The sequence below is a fragment of the Erythrolamprus reginae genome, chromosome 5 (assembly GCF_031021105.1).
Source record: "Erythrolamprus reginae isolate rEryReg1 chromosome 5, rEryReg1.hap1, whole genome shotgun sequence".
Taxonomy (NCBI): domain Eukaryota; kingdom Metazoa; phylum Chordata; class Lepidosauria; order Squamata; family Dipsadidae; genus Erythrolamprus; species Erythrolamprus reginae.
In genome coordinates, this window is record NC_091954.1 from 112306218 (window position 1) to 112329251 (window position 23034).

General features: G+C 45.7%; 1 protein-coding gene across 1 annotated transcript in view; it reads right to left on the bottom strand.

Annotated features, from left to right (window-relative positions):
- EIF4G1 (eukaryotic translation initiation factor 4 gamma 1) overlaps nucleotides 1-23034 on the bottom strand; it is a 174690-nt gene that overhangs the window by 72798 nt on the left and 78858 nt on the right. Inside the window, 1 exon segment of the mRNA XM_070753741.1 lies at nucleotides 20836-20936. Within this exon segment, the coding sequence (XP_070609842.1) occupies nucleotides 20836-20936 (101 nt within the window).

Below are 23034 nucleotides of genomic sequence, written 5' to 3' on the forward strand. Positions count from 1 at the left end.
TTAGGCGCACCGACTGCTGCCTGAGGCCTGCCGTGAGAACGTCCAGCAGCTTCGTGAAGGATCTTGGGGCCGATGAAAGCCCGAAAGGCATGGCCCTGTATTGAAAATGAACTCCATCCAAGCTGAAACGCAGATATTGTCGGTGCGACGGCAGGATGGGGACATGTAGATAGGCCTCCTGTAGGTCTATAGACGTCATGTAGTCCCCCTGCCTGATGGCTGCCAGGATGGAACGCAGAGAATGCATTCTGAACCTCCTGTACTTTACATAGAGGTTCAGTCTCCGCAGGTTCAGAATGAGGCGTGCCCCTCCTGACGATTTTGGTACCAAGAAAATCGCTGAGTAGAACCCCATACCCCGCTGAGGTATAGGGACCTCCTCTATGGCACCTATTTCCAGCAGGTGAGATACCTCCTGATACAGGAGCCTCTTCTTGGACATTTCCAAGGGAGCACGACAAGGCAGGTAGCGACGAGGTGGAGGGCAAAGAAATTCGATCTGCAGACCTTGTGAAACTGTGGAAGTCGCCCATGGATCTGATGAGGTGTTGGTCCAGACGTCGGAGAAGTGGGTTAGTCTGCCGCCTAAAGGGATATCCAGAAGAGAGTCACTTTGTCTTTCTGAACCCCCTGCCGGAACCTCTAAAGGGGCGGCGGCCCTGGAAGGACCTGGAGCGATCAAATTGTGAGCTCCTGTCCGTGCGAAAGGAACCCTGGCCAAAGGATCCCTGAAAGTAGGACCTGGAACCTTGGTTGCTGGTGGAGGCGGAATCATTCCGAAAGGACTGCCGCCGTTGGTATGGTGTAAAACGCCGTCCTTGCTTTTTATTGGAGTTGGGCATAATCTTTTTCTTATCCCTATCCTCCACTAGCACATCGTCCAAGATGTCTCCGAAGAGCTTCTTGCCCTTAAACGGTGAGGAGGCGAGGGCCCATTTTGACTTCACGTCGGCCTGCCAATTCCTTAGCCAGATGAGTCTGCGGGAGGCGACCGACGCGGCCATTGCCCTTGATGAAAACTTGGCGGCATTGACTGTTGCGTCCGCCGAGAATTCGGTGGCCGCCAACAGTTTGTTTAAGTCTTGGCGTAGTCTCGCGTCCTGCGGATCGACTCTGGACTGAATGTCCTTTATCCAGAGGAGTGTAGCTCGATTAAAGAAGGACGCCGCCGAGGCGGCTCTTACAGCCCAAGCTGACATCTGGTGGGCCCTGCGAACCACATTGTCCGCCCTTTTGTCTTCCGCTTTCAATCCCTCCTGGGATTCTGAAGGGACTAGGGCATTTGAGACTAGACCGGTCACCGGCTTGTCTACTATTGGTAGTTCCAGGAGGTCTTCCATGTGCTGGTCAAAGGTGTAGAAACGTCTATCCAGGTTAGACGGGCCCTGACCCGTCGCTGGGTTCTCCCATGGACGTTGTACAGTCTCTAGGAAAAGATAGGAGGATGGAACATTAATGGTCTCCTGCTTTGGAAACACGAAGAGACCACCTGTAGGCTGATCCAGAGCAGAAGCAGCCCCTTGACCTCCTTCACCAGCTTGGTCAATGGTGATCCTGGCCTTGTTCAGGAGGACCCGGAAGAGTGAGGCCTTGAACAGTCCAGGTAAGGCGGGTTGCTCAGGTGGCTGTTCATCGCCGGATAACTCATCCTCCGCTTCGCTGAAGTCCTCTCTGGAAAAATCATCCTCCTCCCCTGACTCCAGGATGGAATGGGAAGCTGGAGCCGTCCAGGGGTCTCTGAATCTCGAAGGAGCAGGGCCGGCTGGTACCTGCTGCTGCTGAGCCACACTAGCCTGACCCTGAGTGTAGGCGCTGACAATTAAGTCCTGCAGGGCCTGAGGCATGGTTTGCCAGGCATCCTGCGCCGTGCGCAATCCCGCAGCCGTAGGGGTGAATGTGGCTGCTGTAGTCTGGCCACCCTGGGGAGGCATTGGCTGAGGAGCAGTGGCTGTGGCAGGCCACGCTGCTTGTCTTCCAAATGTAAAGACATCTGGTCTGGAAGAAGTTGAGGGTTGGAAGAGCCTCTCCGGAGACCAATCCCTCACTGAGGCCGAGCCTACTACCCCTGGTGCAAATAAGGGGGAGGCTGGCTGAGGGATGGGGGGCTGAGCAGGTGCAAGCGTGCCTCCAGACCTCTGAGAGGATTCTAACTGTTTCTCCAGTGCTTTAATCCTCTTCTCAGCCTCCCTGAGCGCAGCCCCTTGTGAAGATTTTTGTTTCTGGGGCCTTTCCTTGGGGGTAGGGGGCCTGGTGGCACTGGCTTCCTCCCCAGCCTGAATGGATTTATCCGCCATAGTAATAGATTAACTCACAAAAGGGTTGAGTCAGCAAGGATCGATCTGCTCCTACACACGCTGGCAATTAAACAGCAATCGAGGGTTGATAAGTATAGAGTCCACAACCGGATCGATGCTTGTAACCGCTAGTAGTAATGGCGTCGAAAGCAGTAACTGCTCGTTGGTGTTGTGCGCCTGCGTGTCTCCCGGCAGAGGGGACACTTGGCGCGAAAACAGCCTTGAAGAGGGAGACGCTGTGCGTCGGGTTTACCCAAAAAACATGGCCGCCGGGCCGTTGCCCTGGCAACCGATGACGCCCTCAAACAGGACTGGCCTGCCCGCTCAAATTCGGGCCTTTCAAAATGGCCGCCGGCTGTTGCTAAGGGGAACGGGCGGGAAGCCTCCGCTGGCTCCCCCGCCCTTCCTACAGCGCTGTATAAAAACGGCGTCCACCGAGGTTTCTCCTCGCCGCCTGCCGAAAATAAGGCTTTCGAGCCTTTCAGCGCTTCCCCTTTGACTTCTTTCCGCCGATCGAGGGGGGGGGGGACGCGCTCCCCTCTTCGCTGAGGACCTTTTCCTCCTGGTCCTCGGGTTTATTCGCAACGGGCGGGACGGACCCTCCCGAGGCGTCAACCCATTCCTCTCCTCCAGGGTCTACCTCGGAGGTAGTCTCCCTGGGTGCTCACTCCGGAGATAATTAACCAACCTAGCTCGTGTGGTTGGGAAAGGAGGAGCTGCAGACTCCTGGATAAACCCACTGGAGGTTTGGATCCAGGGCTGCTTGAGGAAAAATACATTCCCCCCAACGGCACCTGCAAGAAAGGAAGAGAAGAGAAAACAAAGATTTTGTTAAAAATTAGTACATACATTAAAACCATAAGCAATAAAGACAAATTTATTGAAGAGAAACAAACTCAGAGTCCCTATACTGCGACTGAGTTTTTAGACTGGAGGGCTAAGGGGGGCGGTACCTGCCTATTATTTAAATTAAACTCAGTCCCGACCAATCAGACTGAAGAATTACCCATCCTGGACTCTCCTTGCAAGTGCATTGGAGAATGGTTCTTAAGAAGAGGCAAAAAAAAATCTTGAACACCCAGTTCTTATCTAGAAAAGTTTTTAAGTAGAGGCATTCTTATGTAGAGGTACCACTATATGTCTGCCTTTCTTTTTAATTTTTAAACTTTAATAAAAACTATTTTTTTTATAAAAAGGTGATCACATGGCCCCTGGACACTGCAATGGTCATAAATATGAGTCAGAAGTTGGTAATATCAGGACCCTGATTATTGGAGGGCAATATGCCAACTCTGTAAACCGCTTACAAGGGGGCAGTAAAGCATTGTGAAGGTAAGATATAAGCTGAAGTGCTGTTGCTAATAGTTAATAACTTATGTGCATCCTGGATATAAATTGTTTCAACTCCTACCCTTAAAATGACACTATAAAGCACTACACACCAAGACAACTAGACAAGAACAGTTTTTCCCCAACGTCATCACTCTGCTAAACAAATAATTCCCTCAATACTGTCGGACTTTTTACTAAATCTGCACTTCTATTTCTACTAGTTTTTCTCATCATTCCTATCACCCATCTCCTCCCACTTAGGACTGAATGACTGTAACTTGTTGCTTGTATCCTTATGATTGATATTAATATTGTTTCCTGATTGCTTATTTGAACCCTATGACAATCATTGTGTTGTACCTAATGATTCTTGACAAATGTATCTTTTCTTTCATGTACACTTGGAGCATATGCATCAGAGACAAATTCCTTGTGTGTCCAATCACACTTGGCCAATAAAGAATTCCTTCTTTCTTTCTTTCTTTCTATCTTTCTTTCTCTTTCCTTCCTTTCTAGATAAGAACCAGATGTTCAAGATTTTTTTGCCTCTTCTCAAGAACCATTTTCCACTTACAAACCTGAGCCTCCGAAACTGTAACCAGAAAAGGCAGAGAGAAGCCTCTGTGGGGCCTCTCTAGGAATCTCCTGGGAGGAAACAGGGCCGGAAAAGGTCAGGAGAAGCCTCTGTGGGGCCTCTCTAGGAATCTCCTGGGAGGAAACAGGGCCGGAAAAGGTCAGGAGAAGCCTCTGTGGGGACTCTCTAGGAATCTCCTGGGAGGAAACAGGGCCGGAAAAGGTCAGGAGAAGCCTCTGTGGGGCCTCTCTAGGAATCTCCTGGGAGGAAACAGGGCCGGAAAAGGTCAGGAGAAGCCTCTGTGGGGCCTCTCTAGGAATCTCCTGGGAGGAAACAGGGCCGGAAAAGGTCAGGAGAAGCCTCTGTGGGGACTCTCTAGGAATCTTCAGGGAGGAAACAGGGCCGGAAAGGGCAGGGAGAAGCCTCCGTGTGGCCTCCCTAGGGATCTCCAGGGAGGAAACAGGGCCCCCAGCCTCCCTGTGATTTCCCCAATCGCACACATTATTTGCTTTTACATTGATTTCTATGGGGGGGAAATTGCTTCTTCTTACAAACTTTTCTACTTAAAAACCTGGTCACAGATCGAATTAAGTTCGTAAGTAGAGGTACTGCTGTATTTGATTTGTGAGGCCGCTCAATTCAACCTCAATTCAAGACGCAATCTAAATATTCAGAGTGATACAGCCAGGTGTGGTAAGAGGTTCATCAATTAGAGTGGCCTATCCAGATTCCTAAGAGGTCAGTAAGGGGCGAGTACAAGTGCACTAGAGTGCCTTCCGTCCCCTGTCCTATTGCTCTCCTATATCTCCTATTCCTTTCTTCTATTCCTATATCTCTTCTTCTATTCTTTCATTGATATGTTCTATTCCTATACCTTCTTTTCTATTCTTTCTTAGATATATTTTACTATGAGTATCTCCTCTATAACCTTCATCATGTATTTTACTATGTGTATATATATATATACCCACTAAAACCCTCATTGTGTGTTGGACAAAATCAATCAATCAATAAATAAAAATAAATATGTACGGTTCACTCATCATGGTGTCCGTGCTTTGATGGAAGGCACAATCCATCTGCATTTCATCCCCTGGAAAACAGGACCTGGTCCTATTTCCCAGCTGGCCACCGGAGGAGGAGGATGCTGAACCAGACTGGCCCTTCTTCTTACCCAACAGTTTTCAGTTTATTGTTGAAGGAAGATTTATCTCCGAACGCTTGGCAACCCCTGGCACACAGCACCTGCGTTCCCATAATTTGCTTAAGTCAGTTACTGCATCAGCGCCTTTTCTGGCTTTGCACAATACCTTGCACCAGCATTTCTCAATCTCAGCAGTGCTTAAGATGGGTGGACTTCAACTCCCAGAATTCCTCCAACCAGCATATCTGCGAGACCGCCTTCTCCTGCATGAATTCCAGCGGCCGGTTACGTCCCACAGAGTTGGCCTTCTCCGGGGTCCCGTCGACTAAGCAATGTCGTTTGGCAGGACCCAAGAGAAGAGCCTTCTCTGTGGCGGCCCCGACCCTCTGGAACCAGCTCCCCCAGATATCAGAGTTGCCCCAACCCTCCTTGCCTTTCGCAAGCTCCTTAAAACCCACCTCTGTCGTCGGGCATGGGGGAATTGAGACTTTCCCTTCCCCCTAGGCTTATAGAATTTATACATGGTATGCTTGTATGTATGAGTGGTTCCTTAAATTGGGGTTTTTTAGATTATTTTTAATATTAGATTTGTTTACATTGTCTTTTTATATTGCTGTTAGCCACCCCGAGTCTTCGGAGAGGGGCGGCATACAAATCTAATAAATAAATAAAATAATAATAAATTGAAAAAATTGAAAAATAGTTACGAGGACTATAATATTGCTCTTTATTTAATAACAAAGAGTAAAGGGAAGATACATAATGCTACTTAAAAAGGCTGTGTAATAATGATAGTCAACAATTTAATTGACTGTTTCTCTCTCCTCTTTTTCCTCCTTCTTTTTCCTCCTTTTCTTTTTCCCCTTCACTCTTTTTTCTTTCATCTCTCTTTGTCTCCAGTTCCTTCCTTTCTCTATCTTTTCTTCTCCTCTCCGTTTTACTTGTGTTTGTATTTGACTATTTTGCTTGTTTGTTTTTTCTAGGTAAATAATATATTTCAAAAAACAAACAAAAGGAAACTGATCAAGGAGAGAATTTGGAAACTAAGGAGAAACTTCCTAACAGGGAGGACAATTAACCTCTGGAACTTGTGGATGTTCCAGTACTGAAGGTTTTTAAGAAGCGACCGGACCAACATTTGTTTTAACTGGTACCCTGTTTCCCCGATAGTAAGACACCCCCGATTGTAAGACGTATCGGGGGTTTCAGGGGGGTCAGCTAATATAAGCCGTACCCCGAAAGTAAGACATATGTCTTACTTTCGGGGAAACACGGGGGTATTGCCGGGGGGGGGGGAGCCTGATGACGTCGCTTCCAAGCTCCCCGCGCGCCCCTCGCCTTCGCCGCGCCGCCGCGCCACCGCCTCTTCCCCGGCTTGGCAAAGCGAAGGACGGCGCTGGTCCGAAGCGAGCCGAGCGGGCGGCGGCTTGCAGCGAAGGCGCTCGTCCCAGCAACCGAGTCCTGCCGAGGCTCGGCTGCAAGCGGCCACGCTTGGAGCCCTGAGGTTGAACTTGGAAAAGGGCTCACAAGGCTCCTGTCCCGCGGCTGCCCTTCTGGACTCTGGGGAGATGCCTTCGGGAACGCGACCCTTTCAATTTTTTTCCAATGTAAGACATACCCCGAAAGTAAGACGTAGTGGGGCTTTTGGGGGTAAAAAGAAAGTAAGACACTGTCTTACTTTCGGGGAAACACGGTATATGGTCTCGTGCTTGAGCAGGGGGGCTAGACTGGAAGACCTCCAAGGTCCCTTCCAGCTCTATTTTGATTTATTAAGTATGTTATTAAGTATTTTCATTTAGTAAGTATGGTTGCTGCATTGGGTCACTTATATAAATAATATTTATAAAAATACATAAGCGCACTAGAGTGCCTTTCGTCCCCTGTCCTATAGTCATAGACACATAGAAACATAGAAGACTGACGGCAGAAAAAGACCTCATGGTCCATCTAGTCTGCCCTTATACTATTTTCTGTATTTTACCTTAGGATGGATATATATTTATCCCAGGCATGTTTAAATTCAGTTACTGTGGATTTATCTACCGCGTCTGCTGGAAGTTTGTTCCAAGGATCTACTACTCTTTCAGTAAAATAATATTTTCTCACGTTGCTTTTGATCTTTCCCCCAACTAACTTCAGATTGTGTCCCATTGTTCTTGTGTTCACTTTCCTATTAAAAACACTTCCCTCCTGGACCTTATTTAACCCTTTAACATATTTAAATGTTTCGATCATGTCCCCCCTTTCCCTTCTGTCCTCCAGACTATACAGATTGAGTCCATTAAGTCTTTCCTGATACGTTTTATGCTTAAGACCTTCCACCATTCTTGTAGCCCGTCTTTGGACCCGTTCAATTTTCTCAATATCTTTTTGTAGGTGAGGTCTCCAGAACTGAACACAGTATTCCAAATGTGGTCTCACCAGCACTCTATATAGCGGGATCATAATCTCCCTCTTCCTGCTTGTTATATCTCTAGCTATGCAGCCAAGCATCCTACTTGCTTTCCCTACCGCCTGACTGCAGTCTCTCCTAAATCTCATATTTCTCCTCTACTATATTCCTCTATAACCTTGGCAGTTCTGTGTTAGCAAATACTTCAGAAGAAAAGGATTTAGGGGTAGTGATTTCTGACAGTCTCAAAATGGGTGAACAGTGCAGTCAGGCGGTAGGAAAAGCAAGTAGGATGCTTGGCCGCATAGCTCAGAGGTATAACAAGCAGGAAGAGGGAGATTATGATCCCGCTATATAGAATGCTGGTGAGACCACATTTGGAATACTGTGTTCAGTTCTGGAGACCTCACCTACAAAAAGATATTGACAAAATTGAACGGGTCCAAAAACGGGCTACAAGAATGGTGGAAGGTCTTAAGTATAAAACGTATCAGGAAAGACTTAATGGACTCAATCTGTATAGTCTGGAGGACAGAAGGAAAAGGGGGGACATGATGGAAACATTTAAATATATTAAAGGGTTAAATAAGGTCCAGGAGGGAAGTGTTTTTAATAGGAAAGTGAACACAAGAACAAGGGGACACAATCTGAAGTTAGTTGGGGGTAAGATCAAAAGCAACATGAGAAAATATTATTTTACTGAAAGAGTAGTAGATCCTTGGAACAAAGTTCCAGCAGACGTGGTAGATAAATCCACAGTAACTGAATTTAAACATGCCTGGGATAAACATAGTTCCATTGTAAGATAAAATACAGAAAATAGTATAAGGGCAGACTAGATGGACCATGGGGTCTTTTTCTGCCATCAGACTTCTATGTTTCTATGTTTCTATTGTGTATTATTGTGTATTGGACTGACTAACTAACTAACTAACTAACTAACTAACTAACTAACTAAATAAATAAATAAATAAATAAATAAAATATAAAGGCAAGATAAGAATAAATTAAACGTGTGATTTTTTTAAAAACGAAGCATAGGAAGGGAAAAACAAAGAAAGGAACATACAGGAAGTGGCCCCTCTCAATGTGGATTATAGCCAGCCTTTTCCTTGGCAAAGAAAAATAAATTCCAATGACTGATTTATCTCACCTGATTCTTCTCCTCCTCCTCCTCCAATGTTACAGCAAGGACCTAAATCACGTGGCATGAGAGCAACTTCTGCAGAAAATGTTCAAGCCATAAAGGGAAGCGAGTCTCGCATTCGACAGCCTTTCTCTCTGCGGAGTTCCAGCCTGCTGCCTCTGGCTAATGTTCAGTGCACCATTCTGGACTCTTGGACCTGGCCGAACTCTGACCCATCTTGCGACATTCCCCACGAACAGCTTGCACATGTACGTACACACACACACACACACACACACACAAAACACAGAGCGGGGCCTGTTTCTCTTGCAAAACCCATGTCTAGAATCTTCCAAAGATGAGAAGCAGCTGCTTCCCACCAGGCTAAACTATTAAAAAATATATGTTAACTATTTATATCCCACCTTTTACTGTTTTTATACAGTAAATAACTCAACCAATATTCCACCTTCCTCTTATTTTCCCCACAACGTCCATCAATCAGCATTCCAAGGAATAGACCCATAGCAAGTAAAACTCCAAGGCAGGTAGATTCCTCAAAGAATAGCTTTATTGGATAGATCCTATTTTTTAGAGTATAAAATGTATCTTTTTCCCCTTAAAAAGGGCTGAAAATTTGGATGCATCGTATACTCCAAATAGCTTTTTTCCCAGCTCTAAGGAAGTACAGTGTTCCCTCGATTTTCGCGGGGGATGCGTTCCGAGACCGCCCACGAAAGTCAAATTTCCGCGAAGTAGAGATGCGGAAGTAAATACACTATTTTTGGCTATGCACAGTATCACAAGCCTTCCCTTAACACTTTAAATCCCTAAACTGCAATTTCCCATTCCGTTAGCAACCATTTAGATTATTATGCACTGTGTTTATTTATTAAAGTTTATTAAAAAAAATATTTATTAAAGGCAGACGAAAGTTTGGCAATGACATATGACGTCATTGGGCGGGAAAAACCGTGGTATAGGGGGGAAACCCCCAATGTATTTTTTAATTAATATTTTTGAAAAACCGTGGTATAGACTTTTCCGATGTTCGAACCCGCGAAAATCGAAGGAACACTGTACTAACGAACTTCCCGGCTCTCAGGCTGTTTCCATTGCTACTCCCTCCAAATATTTTTTTTTTTCCAGCCCATACAAGGTGCTAACAATCTTCCCAGCTTGCAGGATTTTTTCATTGCTACTCCAAAGGATTATTTTTCTAGCCCTAAGTATTTGCAGGCTTGTTTTCATTGCTACTCCCTCCGAAGATTTTTTTTCCAGCCCTAACCAGGGGATAAAATAATGTGCTGGAGCTGCCTAGACTAAGGACGCAAGCCAGTAGGCAGATTTCCCCCCCCTATTTTCTCCCCCCCAAAACTAGGGGGTGCATCTTAAACTCCAATGTGCCTTATACTCTGAAAGATACGGTACAGTGTTCCCTCGATTTTCGCGAGTTCGAACTTCCCGAATAGCCTATACCACAGTTTTTCAAAAAATATTAATTAAAAAATATTTTGTGGCTTTTTTTCTATACCACGTTTTTCCCCGCCCGATGACATCATACGTCATCACCAAACTAATAATTTTTGCAAATACAGTGGTACCTCGAGATACGAGTTTAATTCGTTCCGGACCTGGGCTCTTAAGTCGAGCAGCTCTTATCTCGAACGACTTTTCCCCATAGGAATTAATGTAAATAATTTTAATTGGTTCCAGCCCTCAAAAAACTCACAAAGTTAGTCTAAATTATGCAGAAAGACATGTTTTTAATGAAGAAATGTACATGTACATATAAATGAATAATGAAGTTTCTTTCACTTAACTTGTAAACTTTCTTAAACTTTTAAATTTACATATGTTCAACTTCTCTGCCACCCAATCCTGTAGGACAGAGGTCCCCAACCCTTTTTGCACCAGGGACCGGCTTTAAGCGATCAAGAGAGGAATGGGTGAATGAATGGACGGAGGGTGGGAAGGAAGGAAGGAAAGAGGGAAGGGACAGGAACAGAGGAAGGAAGCAGGGAAACTTATGAAAGGGGAGAGTAAGAGAGGAATGAGTGAAGGGAGGGAGGGAGGGAAGAAGGTGGGAAGGAGAAAGAAAAGAAGAAATAGAGGAAGGGAAGGTAAAAGAGAGAAAGAAAAAGAGCAAGAAAGAAAGCTGCAAGCACCCCCCCGAGCCCCCCAGGCCGGCTGCAACCTTTTAAAACACGCGCGCCGCTTCGCAGCTGTCTCCTGAAGCCGAACGCGGAAGTTAGCGTTTGGCTTCAGGAGACAGCTCCTTGGCGCTTGTATCTCGAATTTGGGCTTGTAAGTAGAACAAAAATATCTCTCCCCTCCCAGCTCTTATCTCGAGTTGCTCTTAAGTAGAGCAGCTCTTATGTCGGGGTTCCACTGTAAATAACAAAAAAAAATTATTGTTAATAAATAATTATGTTTATAAATATCAGGATCACTAAGTGTCTTATTCAATGGTGAGTACTAGTAATAATGGTGAATAAATGGTTGTTAAGGGAATGGGAAATGGTAATTTAGGGGTTTAAAGTGTTAAGGGAAGGCTTGTGATACTGTCCATAGCCAAAAATGGTGTATTTACTTCCGCATCTCTACTTCGCGGAAATTCGACTTTCGCGGGCGGTCTCGGAACGCATCCCCCGCGGAAAACCGAGGGAACACTGTATATCATATTGGAACAGAGCATGAATCCCAGCGACCGGTTAGTCCTACGTAGTTGGCCTTTTCCAAGTCCTGTCAACTAGACAATGTTGCTTGGCGGGATCTAGGGGAAAAGCCTTCTCTGTGGGGGGGCCCAGCCTTCTGGAATCAGCTGCCCCCGGAGATTCGTACTGCCCCACCCTCCTTGCCTTTTGTAAGAATCTTAAGACTCACTTATGTCGCCAGTCTTGGGCCCACTAGACCGACTAGACCTTAGCGCCTGGACAACAAACGATCGTATGGTTGCTGTACGAATGGGGGAGATTGATTTTAATATAACTACGGATTTTAGATAGTTATGTAATTTTAATTTAATTGGATTTAATATTACTGTAACCTCCTGTTTTTATATGTTGTAAGCCGCCCCGAGTGTTCTGAGAGGGGCGGCACAGAAATCCAATCAATCAATCAATCAATCAATCAATAAATAAATAATAAATATGATATATCCAATCAATTCTTTGAGGAATCTATCTGCCTTGGAGTTTTGCTTGCTATGGGTCTATTCCTTGGAACCCTGACATTCAACCGACTCCGAAGCTTCCCACAGTTTTCACCCGATTAAAAGTAAAAGTTTTCCCTCAACCCCAAACAATCAGTCACATGGTCCAATCAAGGTGTCGCTTCCTTGCCCGGTGACATCACTCCTCCTTCCTCTAGCCCAGCGTTTCCCAACCGGTGTGCCGCGGCACACTGGTGTGCCGCGAGACATGGCCAGGTGTGCCGCCAAGCTTCAGCTGGGCGGGGCGCTGCCGGTACTTCCGTCCTGGGGCTCCGCTCGCAGCTGTCCCCCGCCTCCTGCTCGATGCCGCGGTTTTCGGCGCTCTCCTGCTGGGCCCCAAAGAAGGAAGGCAGGAAGAAGGAGAGCTCCGTTCTTCGCACCTTTTTCCGCTTTCTTTCTTTGGGGCCCAGCAGGAGAGCGCCGAAAACCGCGGCATCGAGCAGGAGGCGGGGGACAGCTGCGAGCGGGAGCCCCAGGACGGAAGTACCGGCAGCGCCCCGCCCAGCTGGAGCTCCTCTGGCGTCGACGGCAAGTGTCCGATGGGAGCGGGGGGGGACCGCAGCGGCCGCAGGCAGTCGGGGGAGATGGCGGCGGCGAGAGGGATCGCTCTCTCTCTCTCTCTCTCGACGGCAAGTGTCCGATGGGAGTGGGGGGGGGTGGCTGCAGTGGCCGCAGCGGCCGCAGGCAGTCGGGGAGATGGCGGCGGCGAGAGGGATCGCTCTCTCTCTCTCTCGACGGCAAGTGTCCGATGGGAGCGGGGGGGTGGCCGCAGCGGCCGCAGGCAGTCGGGGGAAATGGCGGCGGCGAGAGGGATCGCTCGTTCGCTCTCTCTCAGCTGACTGCAAGTGGGAGCCCTGACGGTGGCGGTTGGACGTGCTGCTGGACGTCGTACATGCTGGCGCTGCGTGCCTGGCATATACGGTGTCCAGCACCACGTCCAGCTGCCGCCGTCAGGGCTCCCGCTTGCAGTCAGCTGAGAGAGAGAGAGAAAGAGAGACATATAAGAGGCAGAGAGAGAGAGAAAGAGAGACATAGCAAGAGAGGCAGAGAAAGAGAGACAGAGCAAGAAAGAGAGACAGCAAGAGAGGCAGAGAAAGAGAGAGAGAGAAAGAGAGACATAGCAAGAGAGGCAGAGAGAGAGAAAAAGAAAGAGACATAGCAAGAGAAAAGGAGAGACTTAGCAAGAGAGGCACAGAGAGAGAAAGAGAAAGAAAAGAGATACATAGCAAGAGAGACAGAGAGAGAAAGAGAGATAGCAAGAGAGGCAAGAGAAAGAAAGAGACATATAGCAAGACAGTGAAAGAGAGAGAGAGAGCAAGAGAGAGAGAAAAAAGCAAGAAAGAGATAGCAAGAGAGACAGAGAGAGAGAGCAAGGGAGAGAGAAAGACATAGAGGAAGGGAAGGAGGGAGAGAGAAAGAGAGCAAAAAAGAGAGGAAGAAAGAAAGAAAGAGGGATGGAGAGAGAGAATGAAGGGAAGGAAGGAAAAGAGAGAAAGGGAGAAATAGAGCGAAAGGGAGGAAGAGAGAGGGGTTTTTTGTCCAAACTTTTCTTTAGCCCGCCCCCCCCCCCCCTTTCAGTGTTCCCCAGGATTTTGAAAATACGAATAATGTGCCGTGGCTCAAAAAAGGTTGGGAAACACTGCTCTAGCCAGCTGTCCTTGGTTCTCAAGAGAAAGTATTTTGTTTTGGCTACAAAATCCCAGCTATCTCTAATAACCCCCACCCCCAATCCCTCAGCTCTAGTGTAGCAACACAGAAGCTCCCAGAACGGGTCCAAAGATGGGCTACAAGAATGGTGGAAGGTCTTAAGCATAAAACGTATCAAGAAGACTTCATGAATTCCATGGCTTTGGTCACATCAACTTGAGGGTTGACACCATACTGTGAAGTGCGCTGAGCAGAGAGGGAGGGACTGGTCCAAATTCACCCGGTCAGTTTCAATGCATAGTGGGACAAGAACTCACCTTCTCCTGGCGACTGGCCTGAAGTCACTCATGTCGCCTTTCATGCGTGAAACTAGAACTCATATTTTCCTGATGATTTGGTCTGACATCACCCAGTGGCTTTCAAGCCTATACTCACTCAGTTTGCTTTCATACCTTAAAGCGAGACTAGAACTCACCGTCTCCTGGTGAATGGCCCAAAGTCAGTGGCCAGCCAGGGGCCACAGAGTTGGCCTTTTCCAGGTCCTGTCAGCCAGACAATGTCGCCTGGTGGGGCCTAGGGGAAGAGCCTTCTCTGTGGCCGCCCCAGGCCTTTGGAACGAGCTCCATCAAGAGATTTGTACTGCCCCGCTCCCTGCCTTCCGCAAAGCTCTGAACTCCCACCTCGCCGGCAGGCTTGGAGCCACTGAAACTTTGACATCTAGCCCCGCCCAATGAATGAATGACGGATGTGTGACCTGTAAATCCTGTTTGTTTAGTTTTAACTGTGGGGTTTTTTAGAATACAATGTTATGTAGATTTCTAATATGTTGTAAGCCACCCTGAGTCTCAGGAGAAGGGAAGCATAGAAATCGAATGAATGAATGAATGAATGAATGAATGAATGAATGAAGGAAGGAAGGAAGGAAGGAAGGAACGAAGGAAGGAACGAAGGAAGGAACGAAGGAAGGAACAAAGGAAGGAACGAAGGAAGGAACGAAGGAAGGAAGGAAGGAACGAATTATGGGAGGAAGGAAGGAAGGAACGAACGAATGAAGGAACGAATGAAGGAAACATAGAAACATAGAAGTCTGACGGCAGAAAAAGACCTCGTGGTCCATCTAGTCTGCCCTTATACTATTTTCTGTATTTTATCTTAGGATGGATATATGTTTATCCCAGGCATGTTTAAATTCAGTTACTGTGGATTTATCTACCACGTCTGCTGGAACTTTGTTCCAAGGATCTACTACTCTTTCAGTAAAATAATATTTTCTCATGTTGCTTTTGATCTTTCCCCCAACTAACTTCAGATTGTGTCCCCTTGTTCTTGTGTTCACTTTCCTATTAAAAACACTTCCCTCCTGGACCTTATTTAACCCTTTGACATATTTAAATGTTTCGATCATGTCCCCCCCTTTTCCTTCTGTCCTCCAGACTATACAGATGGAGTTCATGAAGTCTTTCTTGATACGTTTTATGCTTAAGACCTTCCACCATTCTTGTAGCCCGTCTTTGGACCCGTTCAATTTTGTCAATATCTTTTTGTAGGTGAGGTCTCCAGAACTGAACACGGTATTCCAACGAATGAATGAATGAAGGAAGGAAGGAAGGAATGAATGAAGGAATGAAGGAACGAACGAAGGAACGAATGAATGACAGAAGGAACGAATGAACGAACGAACGAATGAATGAATGAAGTCACCCAGCTGGCTTTTCTGCCTAAGGTGTGATTGAAACTCAGTGTCCCATCTTCTAGCCTGGTGCCTTAATCACCTACATACCTAGAGCAAAGCTCACTTTACCTGTTGTACAAGGTAGGGAAGAGCATCAGCACATAAGGGCCCAACGGAAAGAACCAGGATACGCCAAGTCTGGCCTTTTGTGAACTTTCCCAATTCTGCATATAAAATAGGCCAAACTGATTTTTGGGGGGTTGCCCAACAGTTTCATTCAGAAGAATAAAATCCGCTGGACACCCCCTGGAAAACATGGATTGGTATGAGCCAGAGAATGAATGAAATGTTCTGGAGAAGATTTAGTGTTTTGGTACACCTGGTAAGAACTATAAATGAAAGTTTAATTTAAGGGGACCAGGTTGGGCCATTATTTCTAACTATCCATTAAATCAGAATGACAATCCTGCAGCAGTGACCTCAGTGTTCGGCCAACACAAATACATTATTTGTGTCAATGGAGATTGTGTGCGTGGCATCGAGCACAACACTCTGATTCATGTTACGACGCCTCTATGCGAATGACATAAAATCTGCTGCCCAAATTCAGTACACGGTGCTCAATCCAATGCTGTGGAGTATCCAACTTCATACTACGTCCATCTGCTTAGGTACCTCGGAACGGGTCAGTTTCTCCCAGCTCAACCTAGTTGAGGTTGAGCAAAGGTTGAGCTGAGGTGGCGCAGCAGGTAGAGGGCAGTACTGCAGGCCACTAAGCTGACTGCAGGTCAGCGGTTCAAATCTCATCACCAGCTCAAGGTTGACTCAGCCTTCCATCCTTCCGAGGTGGGTAAAATGAGGACCCAGATTGTGGGGGCAATATGCTGGCTCTGTTAAAAAGTGTAGTTGCTAACATGTTGTAAGCCTTCCTGAGTTTAAGAAGAAGGGCAGCATTAAAAATCAAAAATTAAATTAAATAGCTTCCTTGGATAGCTGTGTGAAAATTAAGGCCGATTCTCAATTGAAGAACCACCCTGAGCTCAGAAATTTAAAAATAAACCTTAGTACGGGTAGTTAGAAACATAGAAACATAGAAGACTGACGGCAGAAAATGACCTCATGGTCCATCTAGTCTGCCTTTATACTATTTCCTGTATTTTATCTTACAATGGATATATGTTTATCCCAGGCATGTTTAAATTCAGTTACTGTGGATTTACCAACCACGTCTGCTGGAAGTTTGTTCCAAGAATCTACTACTCTTTCAGTGAAATAATATTTTCTCATGTTGCCTTTGATCTTTCCCCCAACTAACTTCAGATTGTGTCCCCTTGTTCTTGTGTTCACTTTCCTATTAAAAACACTTCCCTCCTGAACCTTATTTAAATGTTTCGATCATGTCCCCCTTTTCCTTCTGTCCTCCAGACTATACAGATTGAGTCTCCTGATACGTTTTATGCTTAAGACCTTCCACCATTCTTGTAGCCCGTCTTTGGACCCGTTCAATTTTGTCAATATCTTTTTGTAGGTGAGGTCTCCAGAACTGAACACAGTACTCCAAATGTGGTCTCACCAGCGCTCTATATAAGGGGATCACAATCTCCCTCTTCCTGCTTGTTATACCTCTAGCTATGCAGCCAAGCATCCTACTTGCTTTTCCTACTACCCTACCACACTGCTCACCCATTTTGAGTGTCAGAAATCACTACCCCTAAATCCTCCTTCTCTTCTGAAGTTTTTGCTAACACAGAACTACCCACTAAAATCAGAATGACAATCCTGCAGCAGTGACCTCAGTATTCAGCCAACACAAATGCATTATTTGTGTCAATGGAGATTGTGTGCGCGGCATCGAGCAAAACGATCTGATTCATGTTATGACGCCTTTATGCGGATGACATAAAATTTGCTGCCCAAATTCAGTACATGGTGCTCAATCCAAAGCTGTGGAGTATCCAACTTCACACTACGTCCATCTGCTTAGGTACCTCGGTCAGTTTCTCCCAGCCCAACCTTGTTGAGGTTGAGCCAAGGTTGAGCTGAGGTGGCGCAGTAGGTAGAGGACAGTACTGCAGGCCACTAAGCTGACTGCAGGTCAGCGGTTCAAATCTCATCACTGGGTCAAGGTTGACTCAGCCTTCCATCCTTCCGAGGTGGGTAAAATGAAGACCCGGATTGTGGGGGCAATATGCTGGCTCCGTTAAAAAGTGTAGCTGCCTCCCTGAGTTTAAGGAGAAGGGCAGCATTAAAAATAAAAAATAAAATAAAATAAATAGCTTCCTTGGATAGTTGTATGAAAATTAAGGCCGATTCTCAATTGAAGAACCACCCTGAGCTAAGAAAGTTAAAAATAAACCTCTTATGACCATAACTGTGCCCCAAATTTATGTTGCTACATGAAACATTTGTGTGAATTTCCCCCCCATTTTATGACCTCCACGGTTGTTAAGTGAATCACTGCAGTTCCTAAGTTAGTCCCACAGTTGCTAAGCAAATTCTTCCCCATTGACTTTGCTTGTCAGAAGGTCGCAAAAGAGGCTCAAATGACCCCAGGACACTGCGACCAACGTAACTATGAGTCAGTTGCCAAGGTCTGAATTTGGATCACGCAACCATGGGGGATGCTGCAAGAGCCACAAGTATGAAAAAGGGTCATAACCAGGTGGGGGTTGCCGCTCCTGCTGCTACCGGTGCACAGCTTTGTGTTTCATGCGCAGAAAGTAAAATCCCGCTCGGACGCATGCGCGCACATAGGCTGGAGACGCAAAGCTGCATGCGCAACTCAATTTTCACTACCGATATGGCACACTCATCCATACTGGTAGGAACCCGATACATAATTCAATTTTTTTAATGCCATTGTAACTTTTAGGACAGTCACTAAAAGAACTGTTAAGACTCTCTGTATTAATAAGCTCTGAATCACAACCACTGGAACCTGAACTTAGATTTACAGAAGTACCTCGTGATACGAACCCCTCCTCATACGAACTTTTTGAGATACGAACCCGGGGTTCGGAAATTTTTTGCCTGTTCTTACGAACTTTTTTGGCCTTACGAACCCGCCGCCGCGAACGCCGAACCTGGAAGTTCAGCAAAAGTTGGGGTTCGGGAGGCTGCCGAGAAGCGTCGCCGCCCGTCTGTCACCTTTGCAGAAGAGCCGTGGAGCTGTCGGCCGGTCGGGAGGCTCAAACGGAGGTGGGGAATCCCAATAGGGAATTCCAGGAGCGGAGCTTTGACGTCATGGAGACGTCCTTCCTGGCCGGCCGAAACGGGGACTCCAGGAAGGACGTCTTCGTGATGTCAAAGCTCCACCCCTGGAATTCCCTATTGGGATTTCCCACCTCAGTTTGAGCCTCCCGACCTGCCGACACCTCCACAGCTCTTCTGCAAAGGTGACAGCCGGGCGGCGGTGCTTCTCGGTGGCCTCCCCCACCCGAACGCCGAACCCGAACTTTTGCCGAACTTCCAGGTTCGGCATTCAGGAGAACGCCGAGAAGCCCCCCGGCTGTTTCGAGAGGTGACAGACGGGCACCACCGCTTCTCGCCAGTCTCCCGAACCTTTGCCAATCTTCCAGGTTCGGGTTCGGGAGAACGCCAAGAAGCCCCCCGACTGTTTCAAAAGGTGACAATCAGGCGGCGGCAGCCAGCAGAGTGCCATTTTGCGATTTTTTCTTTTGCTTGCATGCATTAATCGGTTTTCCTATGGGAAACATTGTTTAGTCTTACGAACTTTTCGCCTTGCGAACCTCCTCCCGGAACCAATTAAGTTCGTAAGACGAGGTATCACTGTATTTGATACAAATCTCAAAACAACAAGCAACCTCCCAGAGCACCAAGGACCCCTCATTTTAACCCTGAGCTACAAATACCATATTTTTCAGAGTATAAAATGTACCGGAGTAGAAGATGTACCTTAGTTTTGGGGGAGGAAAATAGGGGGAAAAATCTGTCTACCCAGGTTTTCATCTGGCTAGCGTCCTTAGTCTGGTCAGCTTCAGCACATTATTATATCCCCTGGTTAGGGCTTGGGGGAAAAAAATCATCTTCGGAGGGAGTAGCAATGAAAACAAGCCCACAAAGACTTAGGGCTGGAAAAAAACTTCTTCAGAATAGCAATGAAAAGATTCTGCAAGCCAGGAAAATCGGCTGGGGGGAAAAAAGCTTTGAAAAAGCTACGTTTGCAGTAAGACGTATAACCCAAATTTTCAGCCTCTTTTAGGAGATGCATCTTATACTCCAAAAAATACGGTATTCTCCTTTATTGGTACAACCGACTTTCAAATGACAGCCTGACGTTTTTAGGATCTTGGCAACCAGGTCTGAGATCTTTTCTTTTCATTTTTATCTCTTTCAGTATTGATGTTGTCATCAATTTGAACCAGCATTTCAAACTAGAGCATTGGTTTCGAAAGTAGGGTATAAATAGTATAAATAAAACAATAAACAACAGGAAATGATGAAATGTAAATATAAAGGTTGGGAACATGAGACAGGTGGACAAACTAAGTAAACAAGACCCAGAATACTGTGTTTTCCCAAAAATAAGCCCGAGCCTTATTTTCTTTGGGGCTCCAAGATAAGCACCATGGCATATTTTCAGGGGAAGCCTTATTTTTTTCTCTTTCAAACTCTACAATGGACATGGACAATCACCCTTCCTAATTTTAATGTCATCAGTACCATTATCCTGGCACCTTCTAAAGAAAAACCATCTAAAGCAGTGAGGGCGAACCCATGGCAAGGATGCCACAGGTGCCACAAGGAGCCATATCTGCTGGCACGCGAGCCATTGCCTTAGCTCAGCTCCAACGTGCATGTGTGTGCCGGCCAGCTGATTTTTGGCTCGCACAGAGACTCTGGGAGGGCGTTTTTGGATTCTAGACAGCCTCCAGAGGGTTGGGGAGGGTGTTTTTACCCTGCGCCAGCTCCAAGGAAGCCTTTGGAGCCAGGGGAGGGCGAAACACAAGTCATGGAGAGGGCCTAGGGGAAGAGCCTTCTCTGTGGGGCCCCCAGCCCTCTGGAATCAGCTCCCCCCAGAGATTCGTACTGCCCCCACCTTCCTTGCCTTTCATAAGGGTTTGAAGACTTATTTGTGCTGCCAGGCTTGAGGCTACTAGATTCTCACCCCCTGGCCAATGAATGTAATGTGAGCTAGTGGACTGAATGGGAACGAGAGTCTTTTCATTGGTTTTAGTTTTTTTAGATTATTAATTTAAATTAATTGGATTTAGGATGCTATATTGTTCCTTTATACTGTAAGCAGCTCCGAGTCCTCGGAGAGGGGTAGCATATAAGTACAATAAATAAATTAATTAATATAATATTAGGCGCATGCACCAAAAAACATGGTAGGGCTTATTTTCAAGATAGATCTTATTTCCAAAGAAACGCAGGAATGGATATTTTATTGTCCCACCCAGTTGCCCCCCCTTCTTACTGTCTTGCGCTCTCGCTTTGGCGGAACCGGTGGTTGAGGATTCATCATGACTTGGGAAGTTGGGAATTGTTGCACGTTCTGCGCAGGATAATATGCACCAGCTGAAGGAGGAGAAAAGGAGAAATGTGAGTTACTGTGGTCATATCATACAGGTAGTCCTCAACGTATGGCAACAATGGAGCCCCAAAATTTATGATGCTAAGTGAAAATTTTGTTAAGTGTGCTTTGGTTCTATTTTATGACTTTCCTTGTCACGTTAGTTAGTTAGTTAGTTAGTTAGTTAGTTAGTTAGTTAGTTAGTTAGTTAGTTAGATTTTCTATGCCACCCTATTCCCCAGGCTCAGTTGTTCCTCAGTTAAGCAAATCATTGCAATTATTAGAATAGGATAGGATAGGATAGGATAGGATACGATAGGACAGGACAGGATAGAATTCTTTATTGGCCAAGTGTGATTGGACACACAAGGAATTTATCTTGGTGCAGATGCTCTCAGTGTACATGAAAGAAAAGATACATTAGAATAGAATAGAATAGAATTCTTTATTGGCCAAGTGTGATTGGACACACAAGGAATTTATTTTGGTGCAGATGGTCTCAGTGTACATAAAAGAAAAATATACATTTGTCAAGAATCATGTGGTACAACACTTAATGATTGTCATAGGGGTCAAATAAGCAATGAAGAAACAATCAGTATCTTAGAATACAAGCAACAAGCAACAGTCATACAGTACATTTTAATACAGTACATTTTACAGTAGAAACATAGAAGATTGACGGCAGAAAAAGACCTCATGGTCCATCTAGTCTGCCCTTATACTATTTCCTGTATTTTATCTTAGGATGGATATATGTTTACACCAGGCATGTTTAAATTCAGTTACTGTGGCTTTATCAACCACGTCTGCTGGAAGTTTGTTCCAAGCATCTACTACACGTTCAGTAAAATAATATTTTCTCACGTTACTTCTGATCTTTCCCCTAACTTGTGCCCTCTTGTTTAGTACATCCTAAATTACTTTTAGTAATGTGGTTATTCAGTGAAATCTGGGTTTCCCTGCTGTCTTTGCCTGTCAGGGGACAACATGTCCAAGGGTCATTGCATCCCTCAGAACTGTGAGACAGTGGTCAAGCAACCTGAAGGTAGGCTGGACTTTTGAGTTTCTAGCGCCGTGATGGTGAACCTGTGCCACAGGTGTCACGCAGAGCCATTTCGGAGGGCATGCGAGGTGTTGCCCTGTGCCAGTTCCAACACGCATGTAGCCCCTCCCTGGTAAAAAGCTGAAGGGATCAGATCTGGTGGCCTAGAGGTTAATTCTCTGCCTTACAAGGCAGAGGCCCCAGGATCAAATCTCAGTAAGGGTATGGCTAGCTGATGAGGCCAGAACAAGGCCGAAATAGCGCTATCCTAGTCTCCCTTAATTTTAAAAAAATTCAGCAAAAACATGTGATATACATATAATATATATAACATTTATAGCATAGCCAATAAAATATATATATAACTATATTTACAGCAGCACGAAGCTTACAACTTCAGCCTGATGATGGTGAATGTGATTTCACCGAAACGTCGCATAGACATGCAAAATATTACACGAGGCAAAACCCGAACTCAGAACAATCTACATACATACATACATACATACACAAATACACACATACATACATACATATATAGGTTCAAGTCCCAGTGGGTATGGCTAGCTGATGAGGCCAAAATAAGGCCAAAATAGATCTATCCTAGTCTCCCTTAATTTTCAAATTCAGCAAAAAAACATCACACACACACACACACACACACACACACACACATATATATATATATATAGAGAGAGAGAGAATTGTATTGTTTTTCATATGTTGAAAGCCGTCCCTTGTCCTCAGAGAGGGATGGGATATAAATCCAATAAATTATTATTATTATTATTATTATTATTATTATTATTATTATTATTATTATTATTATTATTATTATGGGGATTTCCTACCGTTTTAGACTATTTTTATTGATTTTACACCCCTCCAGAGTCCAAAAGGAGTTGGGCAACCCACAAATCCAATCAATAAATCAATCGGTAAAAAAAAAGAAAGAAAGAAGAAGACACACTGCCTAAAACCCCTGGAGAAGAAACTTCCTGGGCATCTCCCTTGTTATTCAGAGATCTGCCACCCGGTGATACCACAACTGCTCAGCC